This window comes from Melopsittacus undulatus, chromosome 1 (assembly GCF_012275295.1).
Source record: "Melopsittacus undulatus isolate bMelUnd1 chromosome 1, bMelUnd1.mat.Z, whole genome shotgun sequence".
Taxonomy (NCBI): Eukaryota; Metazoa; Chordata; class Aves; order Psittaciformes; family Psittaculidae; genus Melopsittacus; species Melopsittacus undulatus.
Window position 1 is genome coordinate 113,852,869 of NC_047527.1, and position 15,736 is coordinate 113,868,604.

Consider the following 15,736-nt stretch of genomic DNA (forward strand, 5'->3'; position numbering starts at 1 on the left):
AGATCACACAGTTTTTTGCACTAGAAGTTACAGCAGTATTTTGAAAATGAAGAGGGAGACTTTGAGTCAGGAATCCAAAAAATATATATATTTAAGGAACTGCACTGGATTCTTACTTTAAATAGACTGTACAGTGCAATAATTTTTTTTCCACACCTCCAATCCATGTCAAATTTCTTTGATGAAAAGATTGATATTTGGAGCTGGGTGTGTGTATTTATTGCCATGGGGAGGGAGGGTTATGTTTGATTTTATTTGCTTTTTTCGTATCCCTGTTCCTGTATTAAAGGGATTTGACTATCATCTTGCCAAAATCTACTTCTGCATATCTTTCTTTTCTTCTCTTGCCCCCATGGAAATAAGTGCAGTTGAAGCTGTTCAATATGCAAAAGCTGAATTTTGAAAATCTGTAAGGGTCTACTGTGGTCTGATTTTCCATTTTCTATCTTTGTTTTCTTTATCACACAAGCCTTTGTGTCCTTCCAAAACCTGCCTTTTTTTTTTCCCCAATAATTGGCCAAATGCTTTCTGACATTTTAGAAGTTTCAAGAACATGATGAGATGAACAGCAGTGGGATGTGTGGTGGCTGGTGCCTGTTGCTGACAGTTTTACTTGTTTTATTGTTAAAGAATGTTAGCATGTCCAAAAGTGATAGTCATGGACATACACTCTCTGAATAAAGAAAGAAAAGGGTTCAAAATGTGGAAAACAGATTCCTAATTTTAAACCTGTGTGTTAAAATGTCTCTAAAAACATGTTTTGCTGTGCTATTGAATGCATATGATGTTTCAAATACACCTTCAGTAGTTACGTGGTGTGTGATAAAGCTGATTTTCCCAGGAAATTTATAGTAAAATATGATATGCACCATTGATACCATCTGTTAAATAATGCTGCTTGTTAAATCCAATTTGTTTACTGATGCAAGCTGCAAATTGCTTCTTTAAATAAAAATTTACATTTGGAGGGATTTTCTTTCACTTTCTTTATGATTTTTCCCCATGTGGATGATAAGTTTTTCAGTATTTTTTGAGTGATTACATCAAACCGTGATTTTTGTTCTGCTCATAATACAGGTTGTTTCTAATCGGAGCCCTATTTTTCTGCCATTACTCTTACTTTTATGTTAAAAAAAGAGAAACAAAAAATTTTGGATTTTCTTACTTCTGTTGGTCCTTGGTGCATAGACTAGTTTTCCTCTTGCCTTGCCTGCATAAGCTGGTGATGTGACATGTAGTGAGTTGAAACTGCTCTAGTCTATGAGAGGACTACCTGGGTACATTGTGAAGTTAAGTCACTTGGTGGGGACCTAACAAAATTGCACCTTTAGGGAAGGGATGTAAGTTCATTTAGTCTGCCTAAGGCTGTTCTATTAACGCATTCAAACAAAACCCCCATCTAGCTTGTTTTCTGTCATATGCTGGTGAAGTAAAAGTAAGCCTGGATTTAAGAATGAGTGCAAAAATTCATTGAGGGCAACCTACAGAAATGCATCATTTGTGAATATTGGAAAGTTGCCAAGTCATGGACTGTTGGAAACTCAGACACTAGTATGGAAATATTATATTTTATTATTTTTAGTATAGTCTTAGGCATCAGACCACTGTCAGGAACACAGTAGTGTTCATGATGGGCCATGTGGGATCAGACTGAATGTTGATCTACTCATGTTAATTTTACTGTGCTTTTTACTTTGTCAGCGTATTTTATTTGTGATATTGCCATGTCCTTTCAGCTGCTTCCTTCATATACATGCTTTTGTTATATTTTAACCTGTATAGTCTTCTGTACAGAGACCATACCTCTTACACTTATTTTGAGAGGTGTTAACAAGAGTTTTAGAGAAACATTTTAAACAAAATATTGCAAATATTGTGACTAGTTTCGATTTATCTAGTTGATTTAGATTAATCAAGTGACTTTGTCACTTTAATCTTGTACCTCTACCAGCCTGACCTGGCTCCTTAACTTAAAGACAGAAGAGAAGAGCTTATGTGTGTGCATTAGCTGTACAGAAACCCTAATTTTGTATAATGTAAATATTTTTTTTTTAACATATGCATGGTCCTACAGCTCCCTGAAGGTTTATAGTCCTGTCAGTGTCAGGTCAAAGTTATCTTAAAGCAGCTGTCTCAAAAGGAAGGCCGAGCTCTTGCCTGAGGCTGCTTTTGAAGCTTTAAGTATTTTTTTGTGTTGTAAAAGTCTGAAGTCTGTGTGTAAGCCCACCAAATAGAGTTTGAAGACAGAGAAAGTCTACTTGCACTTTTGCAGGTATAGAAAGTCTGCAAGGTCTGGCATTTATGAGTCTGATGTATTTAGGGAGATTTACATTTGCAGTCTTGGCCTTGTAGTAATTGATGGCAGCTTCATTGCTAACTTTGGTGAAACCAAGATGACATCATTATGCTTTAAGTGGTGTTTTAATGTGAAAAACATCATAAAATTGTTACAGATTGCTTTCCTCTCATCCCTGTATCAAGCTTGCTCAGCTGACAAGTTTAAAAACGCTTTTTGCTTGTCCTTAAAAACTAGTGCATGAACATGCAAAGCAGACTTTGTGATTTTGATTCATATATTGTCAGCAGGAAAGTCACATTTATGGGCCAAATTTGGCCACCAAGTAAAACTGTCTGAAATTGTTTAAATTTAATGAAACTCAGAAGTAGTTCTTGAATTTGAATATTGTAAATTATAGAAAATAAAAATGTGCAGGGCTTACTTAGTTTCTTCTTGAGTACATATAGGAGCTAATGCTTATAGTTTCTTCAGTATTACAAGCCTGTAAAACTAAATGCATGTTAGTTTTTTAAATTTAAAAAAATCCCAATATATTTGTTATGAACCAAATTGTAAGTTCAAAAGGCCTTTATAGTATTTCTAGGTTTGGGGTTTTCTTCTAGATTCTGTACAAACTTCATAAAATAAAGTTATGAAGTTTGTTCTAAATGGTGGCTATTTTCCTGAACTTAATTTTTAGTATCATATACTGTGATTCTTTAAGAATCATCTCGACTTCTGAAGCTACATGTTGTTGATGTGTGTATATTGAATACTGATAGAAATACTTTGTTAGAATATCATGTCAATATGATAGCCATGTAGTTTATATGGATTACTTCCCAGTGAAGTGAGACTACTGCAAGCAATGTAAAGTTCAAAGATGATTTTGCAATCATCTGAACATTGAAAGATGCTATCTTTGCTTTTACTGTTTTCATGTAGATGTCTTCCCTTTATTTACAACCAATGCATTTTCAATCAGCTTGCTAGTTTTGACATAATCTTTTTCTAAGAATGTTTGATAATGCAAAGAGTGAAAAGGTGGAGGGAAAAAAACCAAACAGTAATAACATGAAGAAAAAGTTGAATAGTTGGTTGAGCTGAGAAGGGGACATCAGAAACATCTGTAGGGGAATAGGGAGAAATTAGGCTGAAGTGGCTAAAGATTTTAGCCGTTTAAACCAGTTTTTAGAATAAAGAGAGAGATGGAAATCAGGGACTTCTATTTTTACAGCCTGTTTAAAAAATGTAATAACATAAAGTGATGGCCGAAGATCTGTGTTCATTGTCACGAGATGAAGAGAAAGGGAATTTAGGAGAGTGATGAAGGAAAGATTTCTGGGAGTAGCTCTTCCGTTGGAGGCTGCCAGGGCAAAGGCTTGAAGGGCGATTGAATCCTGCTCCAAACTGCCTTTGCTTCCCCGCTGACATGCTGCAGTGGAAACAGAGCAGGGGGAAAGCCTTTGCTCGCCTGCTTCGTACCGATGCTTACCACTTAGGCATAGGTGTGCAGCCACAAATATAGCATGTAAATGCCTGTGGGTGCATCATGATTGCAAGGCTATGTAAATTTCTCACCATGTTGAAATGCTATGGCTAGATTTTTGTGAAAACCAAAACACGAGCTGGGGCAAAATGTACACTGAATTAATAAATGAAGCCAGTATTTTACCATGCATTCTTGAATTCTCCCCATCTCCTGCTGCCAGAGGCATTAAATGGCTTTCAGGCTACTGCTAATATGAAAGATTTGGGAAAGTATGAGACATATGACTAGCTTTAATTGCTATCAGATTTAATTTTTTAAAATATAACTTGCTGGTATTGGAAAGGGTATTCATTTTGTTATCAATGTATTTATGCTGACTGTTGGAAAGTTTGTTCAGAGTGGAATGAAATTTCTCTAAACTGTTCTGTTTTGGGTTAATATTTTATATTATGCTAGACTGATTCAACAGTATGGAATCAAAAAATGTGTGGAATTATATTTACTGATGGTAAACTCTTTAAAACTATTACAGTTCTTGGACACAAATTTAAATTCAAATGGTCTGGCAGCTGCAACAATTTTTAATCTTTTTTTTTTTGTTTTTTGGTAAGCAATGTGTAGTTTTGTGGTAAATTTGAAAGTATGACAGCCTATACTGTTTCTAACCAGAGGCTTAAATATATAGCTGTGTTTGTTGGACCGAAAGCTGTAATTACACAAATGGCTGACATCCTAGTGAAGGCAGATGTCCTTTGCCGAGAGCAGACTTCCATGATGTACTGCTCAAGTGTGGCTGTGCCAGCGACCAGGCTAGCTACTGGAGTGTATGTGTTGTGTGCATTTACTGTCAGATGGAAGGTTCTGTGGCTTCTCAGCCTAACATCACATCAAGTATTGGCTGATTTAATAGAACTCAAAGCTGTTAATTTGAATGAAATTTAGTACTACTAAGAAGGAGTGAGAAGCTTCACTGCTAGCTCTTAGTTGCTTGTTGTGGAACATGGGTGTTCAAGTATGATTTTGCTTTAAGAAAAACAAAACCAAAAATAAAAACCAGACCAAACCACCAAAACACAAAAAACCCAACCAAACAAGAAACACTTCAATGCAGCATATTAATCTTAAGGATAAACTATGAAATAGTTTAATTTTCTAAACTTTTGAGATAAGGTGATGATGTACTTGATTCTAAATTTCTGTATATTCCTATACACCTCTGTAGACTTGTATATTACGTGTATGTGTCTGTATACGTATATGACTGATCAATGTATTGGCATAACTTGTTTTGCATGTTAAACTTTAAACTCATTTGCACAGTGAATCACAACATTGAAATAATATACTGGCATGTTTGGGGGCATCAGTACTGCCTAGGATGTGGAGGACTTTTTCTTCTGCTATCAAGACACGATATGAAAGGCTGACGTATATGTTAATCAAATGGTGTTTCCAATAGTATTAGGAACAGCTGAGTTGAAAGTAAGACTTCTGTTATAAGTCTTTATTCAGTCTTTTAATGAGATACTGTGTCCTCTTTTTGCAGATGTAAAATGCCACCTGTAGTATTTCTTGCCACCTCTCCCCCAGTGCCAGGTCTCTTAACCTTGCAGACTGTAACTAAAGAGTTAAATATGGTAAGCATGCCCAGTGACATCCTAGTGCTGGAATGAGTTCTTTCCTGACTGCCTGCCAGGTACTTCCTATCCCTGTTCTGGTGTTGATGGAGATCTAGATAGAAATGCTGAAGACTCGCCAAGCTGATGTCTATACAAAAGATCAGTCAATTAGTCAAGGTTATTCAAGGTGTTGTAGTATGTAGGCTTCGTTGGAGGAGCTAAGAGGTTTTCTGGGATGGGGAGGAAAGAGAGAACATCAGATCTTTGTGTGAGCTTTCCACAAGTGGGTTATTAATTTGTACTTGATAGGTCCCTTTAAATCGGTTTTATGTAAGTGTTATTCTTGCAGATAATATAAGAGCTTTTTGAATACTCATGAAAGTACATTTTATGAGCTTTTAAAGTATCCTTGTTGACACAGTGTTTAATAGGTACATTTTGAGGGGTTTCAATTTTGAAGCAGCTTTGAGCCATACAAGCAAAAACTCTGCAGCAACACTCTTGCCCTATATGAATGCAAATAGGAATCAACTGTTTAACTTGCATAAAAATGTAACGGTATGTGGTGTCCTAAATCTGAAATACATATGTTGAGACAAATCCTAAAAGACCAGTAAGTGTTTCAAACAACTGTGGATTCTTCAGCTCCGGGAGCCAAGTTCCAAAGCTAAAGACTTTTCCATTTTGAAGGAAATAATATTTTTGGAAATGGTGTGTTTAAATGATTGCTCGCTTTCAACATTTTCTGTCATAACATTGTTTTAAGGTTGGTTAACAAATTACTGTAGCTTGGAGGAATAAAAATTAGGTACAACTTTTTACTTAAAAGACTGTGGCCCTTAGTGAGTATGTAATCTTGTTCTTTGAGGACACTTACAGTAAAAATCTTGTTTTCATTACAGAAAAAAACCCGAAAACATTGACATTTCTATTACTGTGCCATCTGTGAGGATTTCAGTGTTTTTGTTTTTTTAGGAGCTGACAAGTAAATGAAAGCAAATTTTTTTTGTTTTCAAAGATGTTGATCACTTGCATGCCATGATTATCTTGTTACTCAGTGTTCCGTACCTTTGAAAATTAGATTAATCTTTTGTTTAAACACTAAACTGCAAAATTAAAAAAGGTACACGCTGGAATGAGTTAATCACTCTTGTCCTGCAAAGAAAAATTATTAGTCTTTAACATTTTGCAGTGTCAGGAAGCCCATATATTTGATGGAATTACTTAAGAGAACATAAAAAAGAACTGTTTGTAACACATAAAATTGAGCACATAGTGGTCTTTTTACAACTAGAGTCTGATAGGATGGTGCAGTATGGCTATCCTAATAGGTATGTGTCCTGCATATTTTTTTCATTTGAGCCTGTGCATACATACTGATCTGAAACTTCAGAATGAAATGATTTTCAGTATTTGGTGTTAGTGACTGATTTTATTATGCAGCAGCAAGGATGTCAGAAGGAGTGTTTCTGCTGCAATGCTGTTTGATTTTGTGTAAGGCAAGTATTGTCTGAGCCTTTATAGAACTGTAAAGTACAGTTCAAATGTGAAAAAATGTCAGCTTGTTATAAATGGCAGCAAATGGCGCTGATTATTTTACCTCTGACAAAGTGGAAAATTTAAAGGTTGGTGTGTCACATTTTATTAATACAATAAAATTTTACAGTGTTGTTCTGGGCTTAGGTATATGTTCTTTAGTGTTTATTATCCCTTAGTTCCTGTAAAAAAATTTGATTTGAAGTCTGGCATCATGGTTCAGAATGCTAATTCAGGAAATTAATTAACATATGAAAGTAAATGCACATCCATTTGTCTCAATTTCTTTCCTTGCACTAACCAAAACAAAACTGGTGTTTTCTTGTAATATGCAAGAGTGATGGAACGCAGAGACCATATTTTTTATCATTTAGCACTAGTTTATAGCTTCCACAGACTTGTCCTAATAATGAAGCTATGAAGGATATGACAAGAATGGTGATATTAAATTTCTCTAGACTAACAGTAAATTTTTCCATTCTGATGTCAAGAATGTAGAGCAACTGGAATCTGCAGTGTGAGTGGTTCAGTATGGGAACACTTTCATCAGTTGCTTAGCCATTTATTCTCCTCGTAGGAACAAGCAGTCTCCTATAGAATATAACAGTACAAAGGAAACAATTTTCTAGAACTGGGAAAATTCTTTATGTCCCGTTGTTTCTGATTTAAAAGCTTTCCATTGGTGCTTAGTCTTAAGTCTTACTGCATGTGCAAATTTAGTATAAACTCTGTTGAAATTGATTAAAACTAAATTATATTAATTAAGCTTAGGAAAAGCTGAAGACACAATGAAGGCAGGAACTCTTTAAGTGTGTTAAAAGAACAGATTGAAATTTATCTAATACCTTTTCAAGCAAGAACAGTACTGAATTTTCAAACATAGCTGGATTTTTCCCTTGAAATTATTTCCTTAGTCCCAGCTGGCAGAATCCTACAAGCCTTATTCTGAAGCCATTTTATCATACTTGCTCTTGCAACAAGTCCAAAATGTTCAGAGTAGATTCTCTATCCATGATGAACTGTTGTAAATCTTAGTGTTAGATTATATATGTGCATTTAGATTATCTACATGTGTATGGTTTCTATGGACTATTTCTGTAGGCAAGCTTATCTAGTCATTGGTTTTTAATTCTGTGTCACTGAATTAAATTTTATGAAAAGAGTATTGCATGTCCAGTATTAATTTATTTATTCTTGAGTCAGGTAATCAAATTTAATAGACTATATAAGCATCTTCGAACAGCCCACTCCCCTTTCCACTCTTACAAGAGAGTTATAGGATTCCTATGTGCACTGCTTTTCTTTCATTAATGTTTCCATGCCATAGGCTCTTACTTAGTTCACATGAACATACTGCACCTAATTTATGAAAATGAATATAAACAGCATACTAGTATCTAAAACTGGGAGTTCCCTTATTTATGTGGAATTGACCCCTGTTACTGCCATTTTATTATGTGACCTTATTTAATCTAGAGAGTGACCTTTTTCTTCCTCTTTTTTCAATGATTTGGGAATGTCCAGGGATGGTTATGTTGTGACCTGCTTTTGTTTTGGTTTATTTCCCCAAGTCGCAGGACTGATAAGACTTACTTCCCTTCTGGTAATTGCAAAATAGTCTTACATGTTTATGTTTAAACTCATTGTTTCATTTTGCTTTGGGATTTTTTTTGTGTTTGCTTTTTTTTGGGGGAGAGGTTTTGTGGGTTTGTTTTTTTTTGGTTGGTTTTGTTTTGTTGTTTTTTTTTTATTTTTAATGTATGTTCAAGCCTTCTGGGACCTTTTAAAACATACTTTGCTTTTAAAAATTGAAGTAAATGTGTTTTTCTTGTGTAAGTCATGTTTACTTTATGGAATTTTGGCACCTGAAGTATTTTGGTACTAGAGAGTCCCAGTGGGCATATGATTCCATTTATATTTAAAAGCTGGTTAAATTTAGGCAAACTAGGAAAAAAAAAGAAAGAATTACAAAAAAGTTAGTAGAATAGAACAGTGTATAAAAAAGACAAAAAAAAAAAGTTTTTCAAGCCTCCTTACAGTGTTGCCAACACCAGGCTTTAAAAACAGAAGGTTGGTTTTTTTTTGGCTTTTTAAAAATTTTTTTTATTGTTGTTTTTAAACACAAAACCTAGATGCTTTTTTTTTTTTCCTGTCTGCATGTGTGCTTATTTAAATTGTGGTCATCTCTCAAAAAATGTGTGCAAAATGCTTTTTTTAATAGGAAGTCTATGCATGTCATATGATTCAAGGAGGTGGGATGTTGAGAGAAACATCAAGCTGAGACTAAGAGCACAGTTGAGGCCTGGCAGCCATGTGCTTACAGCAGTAGCATTCAGCTCTGAGCAGCTGAGGTACATCTCATTCTATGACTTACACAAGAAACATGTGTTTTTTATTTCCAAAACAGTAAATCTGAATATGGGGAGATATAGCCATGAACTTCTTGAAAGTTAATTTTTGGTTTTAGAAGTGATCAAAAGTGTCAAAAGTATTCAGTATAGGATGACTTTAGTCTTTGTAAATTCTACTGAAAAGACTGGAAGTACTGAAAACTGTGAGAAACTTGCATTTCTTTCAGTGGCCTTTGGCTCTAGCTTGCCAGAACCACCTGAGATGTTAGTTAGATATGTCGCAGGAGGTTTGAGGTTGGGCTGAAGCTGTCAAATTCAGATTACCTCTGGTGCCACATGGCAGCATCTCTGTACAGTGACACCTTAGAGGGGCACATAGATTTTAGCTACCACCCTTCAAGTGTTGGAAAGATGGATGTGACAATTTGGCCTAATTTAATTTACCAGATCTGGTAAAGTATAATTGTCAATGTAATGGTTTCAACTACATTACCAGTTTTTACAGTAACTTGACAAGTTATTTTGTCCCTGTCCATATCACAGAAGCACTTTCTTTTAAATCCCATTTGTCCGTAAAGTCATATGCCAGCCACAATTTTCTGTCTCTTCATGCTGGAATGAATAACAGCACCATGCTTTGTGTAATTGAGACACAAATAAATTATGGTTGATGTTGTAGGTCTGTGTGCATAGAAGATCCACATACTGGTTTTCTTCTTGTGTAAAGATCTGAATGCCTCTCTGAAAATTTTTGATTCTGTGGTACTGGGCACCACGAAAGGAACAAGATAAAAATGAGACTTTGTCTGTAAAGGTAAACCTTTAGAGGGGCTAGCACTTTCTGCTGCAATTACCTTCTGTTTGGAAGGAGGCTACAGCTGACTTGGATGATCTGAAATTACACAAATTTAATTTAGACATATTCTAGATCTTTCTCATCTGTTCTCCCTACCTAAATACCCAAAGTTACCTAAAGTCCTCCTTCTGCCTGATTTTCATTTGGCCCATTGATTGAGGGTTTTTTATTCCTGGCTACATAATGCTTGGTTTCAACAGGAGTCTTAAGAACAGGAGTTATAAGAACAGCCTGCTGCATGGCACAGCCCTCAGGTTCTGCTGCTGCAAAGGGTGAGATTCTTATTTCCTTCTGGCTGAAAGCTGTAAACACTGGATTGCAGAACTGAAGCAGGGCAGAACTAGAAACATAACTATGATATTGGATAAAATCAATCAGCACTTGTCCAATTTTGTGTTCTTCCCCAGGAGTTGTACAGATTGGGTGCATTGCTGTCAAAGCTGGAGTAGCACATGAGGGATGTTCACCAATTTCCCTAGCAGGGGCAATTCAGGGCTAATGAATAATTAAAGCCGATGGGCAATGAACGGGGGAAAAAAAATGAGATGAATGAAACCTTAATGTGAGTAAACACCTGCAGGGTTAGTTGGTCCTGGAGTGCTGGCAGGTGGGATTTTCCTGTGCATAAAACCTAAGCCTCATTAGAGGCAGTTTCAGTATCACAGTGTGTCACTGCTGTAATTAGCTAATCCAAAAGGAAATATGAAGCTTCATTTTAGTCTCACTGGGAATTTAGTTATCAAAGCTTTGAGGAGCAAATTACAATGATGGACTAGTTTTGTGGTTGATCATATGCAAAATTTAGGCAGATCTGATGGATCACGGAAAAGAAAGCTTACTCTGTCATACATCTCATATTTGAAGGAAGTGGCTGAAGCTAGTATTTTCTTTCTTTGGAATGGCACAAATGGATTGTTCATAAGCAGTTACGCCACAGTGTAAGCTTACACTGAACTTTATATTCTATTTTCTAACAACCTGCAGGTTATTCTGAAGTGAATGTATCTGCAGCAACAAAAGTGTCCATGTCCAGAAATATAAGGCTGTGTGTACAGATATTTTGGTTTTTAGTTTTTTAGTTTTCTAAAGGAAAAATGTTTTTGAAGCATAAATTGCATGATAAAAATAACCATTTTTGCTAAGTGCTGACATGCTAATAGCCCAGGAAGCTGGAGCCAGCGGTCCCATTCTGTTCTCTGGGTGTCAGCTCAATCACTGACTGTGTCTCACTAGGCAAGGCTCAGTGTTCTTTTTCTGTCCATGCAAAATTGCAGTGGTTTGACTTGTATCCTCTTTTTGCAGTATTCCTGAAGCATAAACAAGAGCAGATTTAAATAAAAGCAAGATTCTAAGAGAAACGAATGTCAGCCACCAAAAATGCTTGGACCACAAAAGGAATGTATCTGGAAGGAACCTTTTTTTCCAGAATATTTTACTGAGAGGCAGTAAAAGGACAAAAATGTTAAATAATTGGATCCCGAAGGTGCTGCATGTAATTTTGAAAGGGATATGTAGTGCCTGGAAAGGTTGTGAGGTTACGCTTACTAATAAATATTCTGAATCATAAGTTTTAGGGAGATAATAGGCATAATAATGTTAGGTAACCTATAACTTACAACAGTGTTCTTTACAAGTAGAATATCTTGTAAATCTGTCCTTGTGATGAACAGCAGCACTTGCTCAGACTAAAAATAATAACAGCACCGTGTATCTTGGATCCCAAGAGACTATTGGTGTTTTTGTAGACAGCAGACTGGAGAAAAAGGCATTTTGTCCTTTTTACCCCAAGTAATCCCACTGGAAAATTAAACATGTGCTATGAATTGATATCAGCTCATGCCAGGTAACCTCCCTAAAGAGGGCTGCTGCAAACACTGTTGCTCCATTTCTTGGACAGCATTTTGATGGCCGGTGTGCATGATGGATATTTTACGCTGTACGCTACTGTGGAACAGAGTGCTACTGTCTGCCCCTCGGAGACCACTGGTGAGGTGTGCCACAAATAACTGGGAACAGCAGCTGCTTTAAGCCTGCGGAGAATCTCAAATACCTGCAAATTAAAAATGTTACTGAAATATTTCTGTGTGTGTGTCTGGGAAAAATATGTTGGTTTTGGTTTTTAAGGTTTAATCCTGCAAAACAAAGTAGTTCCTTTTGTCTTCCTGTGGATTCCTACTGAACAAGGGATAAAAAAATATTAAGCAATATATTAGCAAGAAATATTTAGAGAAACCACAAACCTTTTTTTAATGGACCACCCTATCCAGTTTCTGTTCTTTTAAGGAAGTTTTTCCTATTCATGACTCATTTCACTCTTTGGCTAACATCAAGGGAAATGGAATAACGATTAAGCTGAGGAATGTATGTTTTTTTCTGGTTTTGTTCTTTTTTTGCAAAACCTTTATGAATTCTCTGCATAACCTTGTGTAAATATGTATGGATGTAGAAGCTTGACAACTGTGACGAGGTAGAAAGTACACTGCTAATACTTGCTTCTTATTTTTTTTAAATGTTCCTTTTGGTTCTACACATTACTGTTATGCTGGATACTCCAGGCTCCCTATTCAGTTAAAATGATATGCTCCAGGCAGCCAATTACACAGAACTGTTAAGTGAAATTAATGAGATCACCCCTAGATTACACTTTGTGTTTTATTTTCATTTTATAGGTCTGTACGAGCTGCTGGCTGCATTGCCAGCCCAGCTGCAGCCACATGTGGACAGCCAGGAAGACCTGACCTTCCTCTGGGATATGTTTGGTGAAAAAAGCCTTCATTCACTGGTGAAGGTAAACCACATTTAAGTCAGATTCTCTTTGAGAAGAGCATATGGAAAAATGTTTTGAGCGCCATCTAGTAAACCAGTGATCAAACTGTTGCTCAGTGAAAACAAAACAGCCTTGTTTTAACTCTGTTTCTGTCAGGGTTGGAAGTTGTTAAATAAGATTCTACCAAAAATACATAGATGATTTCATTTAAGAGTGATGTTTTGGCAGTGTGATGCTAATGCAGCAAACATATGTTGTTTGCCTTGTTTAGAAAAAAAGCATATGAAATAGTAGCAGGAAATCTGAGACTTCTTTATGGTCAACATTCAAGACCTGGAGTTTAGCTTAAATAAATAAATGTTCACAGCAAAAATTAGAAGGAATATATTTTCTGAGGTCAAGTATGGCAACAGTTCAGTAGCCACATTAATTTAAAATAATTTCCTTTAACAAAGTCAACTGAAATTCTAGTAAGCTGTTTCTTTTATTGGCTTGCCTCCATTTAAAATTGTTTTGCACATAAATATGTTGGACTTAAGTACAACCTAAAATAAGTTTGGAAGAATACTTGAGTAAAGTGTCCTGCTAGGAAAATGATCAGCAACAAGAAATCAAAGCATGCCATAGCAGTATGCAGAGCTACCCTGAAAATGTTAAAATTGCTTATAGCAGAAAAATGGGGCCAATCAGCTGGTTAGAAATGTTCCACTCCTACCGAATAATAAGTGTGTCTTCAGTCTCCAGTACGGAGCTAGTTTAGCTGGAAGGAAATTCTGAGGTCTCAAATGAATCAGTAGGTGGTAGTAACCCGTGCCTTGAATATCCTGAGATTCGCAGATAATTGGGCAGAATTTGTTACTGTTGTCAGATCTAGAGGAAGCCTGAAATTGGGATAATTTCCATGTAGGTTTGAAAGAGTCATCTTTCTCCATTTCTTTCAGTTATCTTGTTCTGGAAAAAAAATGTAAATAATGTTGGCCACAGTTATTTTCAAAATAGCTAAGATTTTGCATGTAAAAATAAATGCAAATACACTCTGGTAGTTGATACACAAAAGCAACAGATAGGGGAACAGTACTTGACAGTACTTTCTTGCCTACAGAATTTCGTCAAAGTTTCTGAAATGTGGGAATTCCCAGACTTACTGCTTTGCTGCAGCTGTCTGTTCAGGTGGCTCAGAAGATCACTGCAAGGGGAATACCAGTTGTCTTTCTAATATGGGCTGAACAGTGGTGTGCATCTAAGCAAAATGTTAGGTCAGTTGCTAAATTAGTTTTCTTTCTGGATTGGGAATTAAAGAAGGCTGGCTAGAAAATGAGTGTGGATCTGTGAAACACTTACATTTCAACATCTGCTGTAATTTTCTATTAAGAAAAAACCTAATTCTTTTCAAACTCTTTCACTTGCTTTCTTTTGCCCTTTCCTCCAAAAGATGACAAAGATAGCACAACAGTTACTGCTTTACTCACCTTGAGTACTCTCAGTTTGGAAAAGTTGTCTCTCCTACTGGCTCTCATAGTTGGATGCCCTAGTTACCTTGTTGCTTGTTATTGCAGGGTGGATGGTCTTTTTGATTTTAACAAAAAAAGCATTCATGAGAAAGCTTTCATGAGGCAGATTGAACGATTTGGGGAATAGTGAATGTTCACTTTATTGCAGTTACAACAAGACATAGAAGTATTCTAGCAATCTTTATTATTTATCTTCTGTGGTTTAGGTCCAAGTATTAAATGTGAGTGTAACTGACCCTGTGAATGATTCTTTTAATGTAAGTCTCACAGTATGTTAAAATAGACTTCATTCTTGAAGCTGCATCTTTAGTGTTCGCTAGTTGCACTTCTTTAATGCACCATATAAAATGAATTTGAAAAGATAACACTTTAAAATGATCCTGAAATCAAGAGCATCTGCTCTGACCCAGTGTATATCGCAGGCTGTTGAGCCTCACCTTTTGATTTCTGTGGAGTTCAGGTGTAGAAAGTAGGGCATAAAGAGCTTACAAAAGGTTATCTACTTCATATCCCTCCCCCAAGATGGGTGTAACTTTATCTGAAACTAATGGTATTTATTTGACCTTTAACACATTTTTAGGAGGATTATTCAATACCCTATCAAGTTTCAGAGAAGGCAGTTCATAGGCTTTTTCAAAGAGCTGTAAGAGCAGAAGAATGAACCCCATCTGCCATAGTCTTTCCCTGTTACAGGGCTTCATAAGTGCCAAATCTTCCTTTCTGGGTTCTGGTGTCTTATTTGAAAGACTTTTTCCTAGCAATGACTTCTTAAGTTCAACTGTACTTGCAAAGACAACAAATGTTTTTAATTCCTGAGGCAGAGAATGATGACAGATATTTTGTAATAAAAAAAAAAAAGGCATTAGCTTAGAGCCAAGGATGTTGCGATCCTGGTATGTGTCGGTTTTGGAAGCAAATGAGCATGTGTCTACTACTAATTAGGCAGCAAATCTTTATTTAAGGTAGACACACTGCTTAATAAAAATTTCTATGCTAATCTTCTTACCGTTAAATAATTTCAGGTATTAGAAACGAGCTGTTTTCTTAAGGGGTAAAATGTTCCGAATTGCTTGAAAGGTTGAAATATAAAATGAGCTTTCTACTTTTGTACAGATACTCTGTTTTATGGATAATTAAGTTTTGTAGTGTTTTTTGTATGGTTGCATATTATGGCATATGGTTTGCTATTCTGATTCTCACAGTATTGAAAAGAAACAGGAAAAGCCCCAGACCTTGTCTTGAAGTTCTCTTCATTCAGTATTGTTGGACAGAAATCTCTTTGTGAACTTGGATCAGCCTGAACTGTTCTAAGAAGTCAGAAATGGA

At 36.0% G+C, this 15,736-nt stretch overlaps 1 protein-coding gene across 2 annotated transcripts in view; it reads left to right on the forward strand.

Moving 5' to 3' along the window:
* Positions 1-15,736, forward strand: part of MPP7 (MAGUK p55 scaffold protein 7) — a 155,855-nt gene that overhangs the window by 43,882 nt on the left and 96,237 nt on the right. For both annotated transcript variants that reach the window (XM_034061036.1, XM_034061039.1), the window contains one exon: positions 12,802-12,920. In XM_034061036.1, coding sequence (XP_033916927.1) covers positions 12,802-12,920 — 119 coding nt within the window. The remainder of the gene's footprint in view (positions 1-12,801; positions 12,921-15,736) is intronic.